General features: G+C 45.2%; 1 protein-coding gene across 1 annotated transcript in view; it reads right to left on the bottom strand.

Moving 5' to 3' along the window:
* Window positions 1-5,710, bottom strand: part of MARCHF4 (membrane associated ring-CH-type finger 4) — a 135,780-nt gene extending 130,070 nt beyond the window's left edge. Inside the window, exon 1 of the mRNA XM_089659321.1 lies at window positions 4,064-5,710. Coding sequence (XP_089515447.1) covers window positions 4,064-4,510 — 447 coding nt within the window. The 5' untranslated portion in view covers window positions 4,511-5,710. The remainder of the gene's footprint in view (window positions 1-4,063) is intronic.
* Between the last annotated feature and the right edge of the window lie 5,415 nt (window positions 5,711-11,125).

Below are 11,125 nucleotides of genomic sequence, written 5' to 3'. Positions count from 1 at the left end.
TGATTGGCTAGCAATGCCCACCGGAGCATGTGGCACCTCTGTATGTCGAGGCATCAGTAGATCCTCCATGGATGGAGGGCTGGTTGACTGCAGGACTAGGGGTGAGCAGGAGGGACAGCTGCCTGGGGGTAATGAAGAAAGGGGGCAAAGAATAAACTTAGGGTGGTACACTCATTCTACAGTACGTATTAACAGTGGAGGAGGGTTGGTGCAATTCTGGATCCTTGCCCTAGGTACTGGATGACTCACGGTACTGGTTGGCTGGCAAGGCCTGCTTGGACATGTCATATCTCTGTATGTCAAGGTACCAGCAGATCCTCAGATGGAGGGTTGGTTGGCTGGCAAGGCCCACTGGGGCGAATATTAGCTCTGTATGTCAAGGCTCTAGGATTTTCTGTGCCTGACAGCTGGACAATAGTTGTAGAGTACCCTCAAGCACCCAATTCACTCAAAACATATCTTGTGGTTATGGATAGAAGATGTTGGGTCTAATGTTGGGATTTCTAACATTTGGAGGCTCCAAGGTTTAATTGCCCAATTTAGTTATTTGCTTGTTAACACTGAATCTCACTCCTTGGAGACAAGCCCCTGTTTTAATGCCTACACTAGGAGCTAGGAAATCAGAGGTCTCAAAAACAGAGTCCTTGAAAGATTATGGGTAATTCTACATGCCCGCCATAACAGAGATTCAAGTTGGGGTGAAAAAATCTGTTAATGGAGGTTATCCAGTCTTACTGGTGAATGTTATTACCAGAACGTATACTTGAAATATTTTTTATACTGTGACTTTCACATCAAGGCTCTGTTCACACCATGCAAATGCAGAGGAGGGCGCGATCGTCCCAACGCATTGCATTAAGGCCAGTCTATTCATTTCACTTGGTTGCCCTCAGGGGCGGACTGACTATTTGGAAACTCGGGCACTGCCCAAGGGCCCAGGGTCAGTAGGGGGCCCCATGAGATGCCCCTGGTACCTTTTTCATAGGCTTTTTTGAGTTTGGGCAAGGACACAGGGGCCCCATGATCCCCTATTGCTCGGGGGCCCCATGAGTTGTCAGTCCGCTCCTGGTTGCCCTACATACAGGAAATGCCGAAAACAACTCCTTGAACCTTTTTGTTCAAATTAAGCACAAAAATACATGCATTAGCAGATGTGCGGGGGGTGCCATTAAGAATTAACAGCATTGTCATGCATCTGCTAAATGAGAGCACCCTTCTGTGCACGTCGCGAATGCTCGTAATTTTACGTATGTTCCGACACACACAAACGTGACCCTAGGCTAATACTTGTTTGCTGTTCTAGAGTTTCATTAAGCTATTTTAAATAGTTATATGTAGATTCTTGTCTATTTTTATATATCAGCACCAAAAAACAGTGTATTTGCTGATAGACTGCTGAGATTAAGTTAGTTACAGGAAAAGCCATTAATAGACTGTATTGCTTTAGGAGCTCATTCACACTGTTCCAATTGTCGTAAACGCACAGCTATGTGTGAACTGCAGTGTGGTACGTTGCCATTCATTTTGAATAGCGTCCCGATGCATTAATACAATGCATCGTGGCACATGCGTGTCGTAATACGCCAGGAGTGCACAGATGTTCTGTGTCCTCCACCCCTCTCTGCCAATCCCTCCACTCAGTGTCTTCCACCCCTCTCTGCCAATCCCTCCACTGGGCTCCACTCAGTGTCCTCCATCCCTCTCTGCCAATCCCTCCACTGGCCTCCACTCAGTGTCCTCCACCCCTCTCTGCCAATCCCTCCACTGGCCTCCACTCAGTGTCCTCCACCCCTCTCTGCCAATCCCTCCACTGGCCTCCACTCAGTGTTCTCCACCCCTCTCTGCCAATCCCTCCACTGGCCTCCACTCAGTGTCCACCACCCCTCTCTGCCAATCCCTCCACTGGGCTCCACTCAGTGTCCTCCACCCCTCTCTGCCAATCCCTCCACTGGCCTCCACTCAGTGTCCTCCACCCCGTCTGCCAATCTCTCCACTGGCCTCCACTCAGTGTCCTCCACCCCTCTCTGCCAATCCCTCTACTGGCTTCCACTTAATGTCCTCCATCTCTCTCTGCCAATCCCTCCACTGGCCTCCATCCCTCTCTGCCAATCCCTCCACTGGCCTCCATCCCTCTCTGTCAATCCCTCCACTGGCTTCCCGTTGTCCAATGGATAAAATTCAAAACATTAACAATAACATGTAAAGCCATTTATAACTCCGCCCCAAATTATATCACCGATTTAGTCTCTAAATATCACCCAAACCGTCCTCTCCACTCCTCGCAAGACCTCCTACTCTCTAGCTCCCTTGTCTCCTCCTCCCATGCTCATCTCCAGGACTTCTCCAGAGCTTCTCCCAAACTCTGGAACTCTCTACCCCAATTTATCAGACTATCGCCTACTCTGCTCACTTTTAGGTGATCTCTGAAAACCCATCTCTTCAGGGAAGCCGATCCTGCCCTCAGCTAATACTGGAACCTTCTACTCTTCCAACCAGTCCGTCCCCCACAGTTATTACCTTTTGTACCACTAGCCCCTCCCTCCTAGATTGTAAGCTCCCAGGATCAGGGCCCTCCTATCCCTCTTGTATTGAACTGTATTGTTGCTGTATTGTCTCCCATTTTATTGTAAAGCGCTGAGCAAACTATTGGCGCTATATAAATCCTAAATAATAATAATAAGATGTGAATGGGCTGTGTTTTGCGGTGCATTACGTTCAGAAAAGTGAGATGTTCAGCATCTTCGGTTCAAAATGAATGTGCTTCTTAATGCAATGCAGGTAAAACGTGCATTTGGCACAATGCGCCAGTGTGAAAAGGCCATTAATGAGTAATTATGGGTCTGGGATGACTCATAGACTTGCACTGAGATGAGAATAGAAAAATCACTGTGCTGCGCTACATAGCAGGAAGCGCAACATGCATAGGTAATGAGGAAACCTTCCTGCCTGAGATACTTCGATTATTAAAAAAGTATACCAGGTGCAGGGGCAGACTGACCATTCGAGCACTCGGGCACTGCACGAGAGCCCGGGTTCAGTATTGGGCCCCATGAAATGCCCCTGGTACCTTTTCTCAAGCACTGAGATGAGCAGAATAGAAAAATCACTGTGCTGCGCTACATAGCAGGAAGCACATAATGCATAGGTAATGAGGAAACCTTCCTGCCTGAGATACTTTGATTATTAAAAAGTATAGCAGGTGCAGGGGCGGACTGACCATTCGAGCACTCTGGCACTGCCCGAGGGCCCGGGGTCAGTAGGGGGCCCCATGAAATGTCCCTGGTACCTTTTCTCAAGCACTGAGATGAGCAGAATAGAAAAATCACTGTGCTGCGCTACATAGCAGGAAGTACATAATGCATAGGTAATGAGGAAACCTTCCTGCCTGAGATACTTCGATTATTAAAAAGTATACCAAGTGCAGGGGTGGACTGACCATTCGAGCACTCTGGCACTGCCCGAGGGCCCGGGGTCAGTGGAGGGCCCCATGAAATGCCCCTGGTACCTTTTATAGGCTTTTTTGGGGTGTGCTTTGAGTGTGGGCAAGGACACAGGGGCCCCATGATCCCCTATTGCCCGGAGGACCCATGAGTTGTCAGTCCACCCCTGACCAGGTGACAAGGATTTAAAAGAACATCATTGTTTATAATAATCGGATCGAATAGATGTCTGAAGATGTTAAAAAGGCTACAAATTCCCTTAGGGTAAGTTCACACCTATCCCTGCCAGGAACGTGCGCAAAAATCACACTCTTTCCCGACAAGCACCGAAACTCGCTGCTATTTAGCAGACATGCGGAGGTGCCATTATTTGTTAATGCCCCCCCATGGCACCACACCTCATGGTTTAGTGTGGAGTGTTTTCAGGGAAGAGTCAGGGACTACTTTTCTGCATTTCTTGCGTGTAGAGCAGCCCGCTGAACTGAATGGGCTGCCCTACACGCAACGTGTGGAAATGCGCCCGCGCTTGGTCACATTTCTAGGTACAAACCAAACCTTAAACTCAAGCAAGGCAACTTATTTTACGCGGAAAAAAAAATCACATTCGTACGAATGGGACCCACCTGTTCAGGTCCTTGGAAGCAAATCCTGCAGAGAGGTGTCCTCATGCCACTGTCCAGGCTTCCTAAAGAGTACCTGTCCTCATTTTTTCCTTTGCAACACTCGTCTGAGGAAGTGCTACTGATCAACGACGTAGGCTGGTGCTGAAGTCCCGGGGCCGTTGCAGGATAGCACCAATCCTCGTCAGGCGTTGCCCCACCTCCTGGAACCCTCCAAGCTCGCCCCAAGGCCGTCAGTGTGTTGTTGTTGGCTGCCAAACCGCCTCCAGCGCCCAGATCTGTGCTGTTCATGGGCAAACTGGGCGTCTGCGGTGGGCGCCGGAGCAGGAGGACCTTCAAGTCATTGAAAAGCATGCGGCATCGGCACTTGAGGAGACCCTGATGGCGCAACATCTGTCTTGGACTCAGTAATCCACAGCACCATAAAAGCAGGACGATTCTCAAGAACATGTGAGGGCCTTTCACTCCAAAAAAGATAAGGGCGAAAAAGTGCCACGGGGGCCCCGGTCAGCACCTAAGACTGTGCGGTAGAGTATCCCTCAACTCAAGTATTGCTCTCCTTAGGCCTTGACCCCCAACCTGGCCTAATGGTTCAACTACCGATCGATGAAAAAGACGGGGTTAATCTGTTCCACAGAGAGGGATTAAGTGTATAAAACAGAACATTAGCTGCAAAAAAAAGGCTGTCTGCCTCGTTCCTCCCCTCAAACTCTTATTCAAACCCAATAAAAAGTAGACCTGGAGATTAAAAACGTCTTATCAAAAGGAAATTACCGGCCGTCACCCTCAAACAGCCTAAATAATTAGTAGTAATAATCATAAAAATGTTTTTTGGAACGGTCCCACCGATCCTTCCTCAAAAAAAAGTGGGCGATCTTTGCATGTCGTGGATAAATACCTTAATATATACAAAACCGAGGTGGTGGTGGTGGGGGGGGGGGTTCGGGGGTGTGCCATTGACAAAAAAATTGTGGGAAATTAGGATGGGATTTGGTCTCACGTCTCCTCCATTCAGCAATATCAACCAGGAGCCAAAATTCCCCCAAAAAAATGTTTAAAAAGAAAAAAAGATGGTTCTTCTTCTTCTTTTCGGCAGCAGTCAAGCTCGCGGCATACCTTGTGCCTTCTTCACCCCACCTCGATGCCAAGGAGCCCGTTCCCCAACGAACGCTCATGAGCCTTTCCTGTGCTGCTGCCTGTGCTCCTTTGCCTTGGCATGGCATGCAACCATCGCCTTGCCGGTCTCTGAACGCGGGTGGCCCCCTTGGGTCGAGCCAGCCAGACGCTCCAGCGTCCCCCTCGTCCCAGTCAAGCTCCTATCAGCACGCTGGTCCAGCTGGCAATGATGAGGACGGTGTGGATCCTGCTGTTGGTTGAGCTCGCTGCTGCTGCTGTTGCTACCTCCCTGGGATGCAAGGAGGAAGAATTTCTTCTTGCAATGTAGACGGGTCTCTCTTCTTTTTTTTTTCAGAGAAGATTGGAAGGGACCATCTCTTGGATCCCTTTGGCAATGGCCTTCTGGTTGGGTGCAGGAGGGCCAGAGATTGCAGCAAGGGCTTGGTGGAGAAGGAGGGTATGGACTGGGCAAGGTGCTGGCAGTTTAGGCTGCTGCTGCAGTTTCAGCACTCTGTGCTGTGGACAGCTCCCTCCCTCCCAGTCTGAAACGTCACGCTGCTGGGGGGACTGACGCAGGCGGTTGGGGAGGGAGGAGGTGGTGGTGGTAGGTGAAGGGGGGGGGGATGCTGGATTACTTTCCAGACAAGGGAAAGTCTTATTGACATGAAGATCCTCTTACTATCAGCCTTTCAAGCAGCTCAATGAATTATCAAGGCACAATATGGATCATGAACAGGGAGGCAAGCTGAGCTTTTGTCTCTTTTTGCACAAAAAAAAAACAAAAAAGAAAAAAAAAACAAAAAACCCCCCAAAAAAACCAACCAAAAACGATAAAAAAAAATAGGCTTATTCAGGCAAGCACGGGTGATGGGCAAGGAGCACGGCCAAAAAAAAAAAAATTAAAACCAAAGCGGTTGCTATGGGTTATGGCATTGTCTCTTTTTGCACAAAAAAAACCCAAAAAAAGAAAAATGAAAAAAGAGGCTTCTTCGGGCAGGCAGGGGTGATAGGCAAGGAGCACGGCCAAAAAAAAAAAAAAATTAAACCAAAGCGGTTGCTACGGGTTATGGCACTGTTGCAGGTCCTTGCGCCCCCGCCTTGGTAAATTAGCCGAATGGTTGAGTTGAGTAGGGGGGGAGGCAAGCTGAGCTTTTGTCTCTTTTTGCACAAAAAAAACCCCAAAAAAAAACAAAAACACATAAAAAACAAAAAAAAAACAACCAAAAACGAAAAAAGAGGCTTATTCAGGCAAGCATGGGTGATGGGCAAGGAGCATGGCCAAAAAAAAAATATTAAAACCAAAGCGGTTGCTACGGGTTATGGCGCCCCCACCTTGGTAAATGAGCCAAATGGTTGAGTTGACTAGGGGGGAGGCAAGCTGAGCTTTTGTCTCTTTTTGCACAAAAAAAAAAAAAAAAAACCAAGAAAACAAAAAAAAAAAAAAAAACAACCAAAAACGAAAAAAGAGGCTTATTCAGGCAAGCATGGGTGATGGGCAAGGAGCATGGCCAAAAAATAAATTAATTAATTAAAACCAAAGCGATTGCTACGGGTTATGGCACTGTCGCAGGTCCTTGTGCCCCCGCCTTGGTAAATGAGCCGAATGGTTGAGTTGAGTAGGGGGGGAGGCAAGCAGAGCTTTTGTCTCTTTTTGCAAAAAAAAAAACAAAAAAAAACAAGAAAACAAAAAAAAAAAAAAACATAAAAAAAAAAAAAAAAACATGAAAAAAAAAAAAAACAACCAAAAACGAAAAAAGAGGCTTATTCAGGCAAGCATGGGTGATGGGCAATGAGCATGGGCAAAAAGAAAAAAATTATTAATTAAAACCAAAGCGGTTGCTACGGGTTATGGCGCTGTCACAGGTCCTTGTGCCCCCGCCTTAGTACATGAGCCAAATGGTTGAGTTGAGTAGGGGGGAATCAAGCTGAGCTTTTGTCTCTTTTTGCACAAAAAAAAACAAAAAAACACAAAAATGAAAATGAAAAAAGAGGCTTCTTCGGGCAAGCATGGGTGATGGGCAAGGAGCATGGCCAAAAAAAAAAAATGAAAGCCAAAGCGGTCGCTACGAGTTATGGCACTGTCGCAGGTCCTTGTGCCCCCGCCTTGGTAAATGAGCCGGATGGTTGAGCTGGGTGGGGGCGGGGGGGGGGGAGGAATGTTTTCACGGCTGGACAGATGGCTGTCTAGAAATGACATTGCCATGAATGAGAAAGATGGAAATGGCGCTGTTCGCTGAGGCGGTGAAGAGGGACGGCTCGGTAACTGCCGTTCTCCCGGAAATAAAGACATTAAAAACGGGAGCTGAATTTGCTGATAGTTACACAGTAGCCAGTTCACAGAAAAAAAAGATATAAATCCATTAGATTGTAAGCTCTTATGGGCAGGGACCTCCGAACCCTCTTGTCTTTGATTGCATTGTACCTGTACTGCCCCCCCTTTTAGGCCTCATGAACGCAGGACGTATATATAAAAACGCCAGAAGCGTTAGCTGTAGAACGCCGCGTTAAAAACGTGAGTTTTGTTGCATTTTTCAGTGTTTTAATTTTTTTGCTTTTTTTGTTTAGCAAAGCTATACTCCCACAAAAGCTGGAGGCTCAAAAACGCTCATAAATGCCGGATAGATGCGGTTTTTTGGGGGTGTTTTTCAGGTGTTTTTCTTTTTTTTTTTCTTTTTTTTATTTGTTTATTAAATTTTTCTGGTACAGAGAAGAACATCTAATACATAAAAAATAAGACAGAAATCAAATCACGAGTACATCAGCAATATGTAAGTTACCTTTGCAGCACATTTTCCCCTTCCCCACCCTCCTTCCCAACCTCCCACCCTCCTCATTCCCCTGTCCACATCCTCTTACTTCAGGCATTTTTACAGCCAGAAAACTCCTCTTTGAACGGAGTACAGGCGTACCTCGGTTTACGAATTTAATGCGTTCTGCGGGACTTTGCGTATTGCGAAAAATTCGTAAACCGAACCGCGGTTTCCCATAGGAATGCATTGAAAAGCAATTAATCTGTTCCGGAGGTCAGAAAAAAGTCTTATCTGTTCAAAACTCTTTATAAAGTGAAATTTAAAGGCATAAATACTGTACAGGGACATGATTAAAAATTATTTTGTAAATGCATTGAAAACCAATTAATCTGTTCGTATTGCAAAAAAAATTAGTAAATGCATTGAAAACCAATTAATCCATTCTGGAGGTCAGAAAAAAGTCTTATCTGTTCAAAACTCTTTATAAAGTGAAATTTAAAGGCATAAATACTGTACAGGGACATGATTAAAAATTATTTTGTAAATGCATTGAAAACCAATTAATCTGTTCGTATTGCAAAAAAAATTAGTAAATGCATTGAAAACCAATTAATCCATTCTGGAGGTCAGAAAAAAGTCTTATCTGTTCAAAACTCTTTATAAAGTGCACTTTAAAGGCATAAATACTGTACAGGGACATGATTAAAAATGAATTCGGAAATGCATTGATAACCAATTAATTCCATTCATATTGCGAAAAAAATTTGTAAATGCATTGAAAAGCAATTAATCCGTTCCAGAGGTCAGAAAAAAGTCTTATCTGTTCAAAACTCTTTATAAAGTGCAATGTAAAGGCATAAATACTGTACAGGGACATGATTAAAAATTAATTCGTAAATGCATTGAAAACCAATTAATCTGTTCCGGAGGTCAGAAAAAAGTAAAAAAAGTCTTATCTGTTCAAGGGCTCGTTCACACTAGGTTGTTTTGCCAACGCTTGCCAAATGCCCCTATAGCGTTTGGCAAGCGTTGGTCCGGCGTTTGTGGAGCGTTTTTTAACGCTCGGCAAACGCTCCGCAAACGCCGCATGTGCGGTTTAGCGGCGGTTGCTAGGCGTTTGCCGAGCGTTAATAACGCCCCACAAACGTCTATAATGCAGTTTGAGTGGTGTTACCGCTCCGCAAACGCCCCGCAACCACGTCGCAACCGCACCGCAAACGCCGGCCGGGCGTTTGCGGAGCGGCACCATAGACGAGAATAGGAGGCTTCAAAGCCTCCTGACTCGTCCAGAGGCGTTCGTTTTGCCGCGACGCGACGCAAACGCTCCCGTTAGAACAGCACCATGTGCTGTAATGTGCAGAATTGGCAGAGGCGTTTGGGAAGCGGTAAAAACGCTTCCCAAACGCCTCTCTGCCGCCTGCACACAAGGCTAGTGTGAACGTAGCCCAAAACTCTTTATAAAGTGCACTTTAAAGGCATAAATACTGTACAGGGACATAATTAAAAATTATTTTGTAAATGCATTGAAAACCAATTAATCTGTTCTGGAGGTCAGAAAAAAGTCCTATTTGTTCAAAACTCTTTATAAAGTGCAATGTAAAGGCATAGATACTGTACAGGGACATGATTAAAAATGAATTAGTAAATGCATTGAAAACCAATTAATCCGTTCCGGAGGTCAAAATAAAGTAAAAAAAAGTACTTTATCTGTTAAAAACTCTTTATAAAGTGCACTTTAAAGGCATAAATACTGTACAGGGACAAGATTAAAAATTAATTCATATATGCATTGAAAACCAATTAATCCGTTTCTAATTGCGAAAAAAAAATTGTAAATGCATTGGAAACCAATTAATCCGTTCTGGAGGTCAGAAAAAAGTCTTATCTGTTCAAGACTCATTATAAAGTGCACTTTAAAGGCATAAATACTGTACAGGGACATGATTAAAAATGAATTCATAAATGCATTGAAAACCAATTAATCTGTTCGTATTGCGAAAAAAATTCGTAAATGCATTGAAAAGCAATTAATCCGTTCCGGAGGTCAGAAAAAAGTCTTATCTGTTCAAAACTCTTTATAAAGTGCAATTTAAAGGCATAAATACTGTACAGGGACATGATTAAAACAAATTTGTAAATGCATTGAAAACAATGAATTAAATTTGTAAACCGAAGCATTATTTTCAATGGATTTTTGTTCGTAAACCGACAATGACGTTAACCGAGGCGTTCATATACCGAGGTCCGCTTGTAGTTCTGTTTTTTTTCCAGCTTGAAAATGCCCCTGCCAAAAAACGCTGATTAAAGGCTATAGGGATTGATTTACTAAAGACAAATAGACGGTGCACTCTGCAAGTGCAGTTGCTCCAGAGCTTAGTAAATGAGGTGAAGCTTCACTTTCCCAAGAATACCCAATCACATGGAGGGAAAATAAAAAAAACTGCATTTTTGCTTACACGTGATTGGATGATGGAAGTCAGCAGAGCTTCTGCTCATCTACTAAGCTCTGGAACAACTGCACTTGCAAAGTGCCCAGTCTCATTGCCTTTAGTAAATCAACCCCTATAGCCTTTAATCAGCAGACATTTTCAAGGTGGAAAAAAAAACAGAACTACTGATTGCCTTTAGTAAACCAACCCTTGTGTGTGAATGGACACATAGGATAACATGCCGGGGATGGACACATAGGATAACACGCCGGGGATGGACACATAGGATAACACGCCGGGGATGGACACATAGGATAACATGCCGGGGATGGACACATAGGATAACACGCCGGGGATGGACACATATGAGAACACGCCGGGGATGGACACATAGGATAACATGCCGGGGATGGACACATAGGATAACATGCCGGGGATGGACACATAGGATAACATGCCGGGGATGGACACATAGGATAACACGCCGGGGATGGACACATAGGATAACATGCTGGGGATGGACACATAGGAGAACATGCCGGGGATGGACACATAGGATAACACGCCGGGGATGGACACATAGGATAACATGCTGGGGATGGACACATAGGAGAACATGCCGGGGATGGACACATAGGATAACACGCCGGGGATGGACACATAGGATAACATGCTGGGGATGGACACATAGGATAACATGCCGGGGATGGACACATAGGATAACATGCTGGGGATGGACACATAGGATAACATGCCGGGGATGGACACAT

The sequence above is a fragment of the Staurois parvus genome, unplaced genomic scaffold (genome assembly GCF_062004578.1).
Source record: "Staurois parvus isolate SC_StPar_1 unplaced genomic scaffold, SC_StPar_1.0 ptg001147l, whole genome shotgun sequence".
In the NCBI taxonomy this organism is placed as follows: domain Eukaryota; kingdom Metazoa; phylum Chordata; class Amphibia; order Anura; family Ranidae; genus Staurois; species Staurois parvus.
Note: the sequence above shows the minus strand (reverse complement) of the source record. Positions and strands in the feature narration are given on the sequence as shown.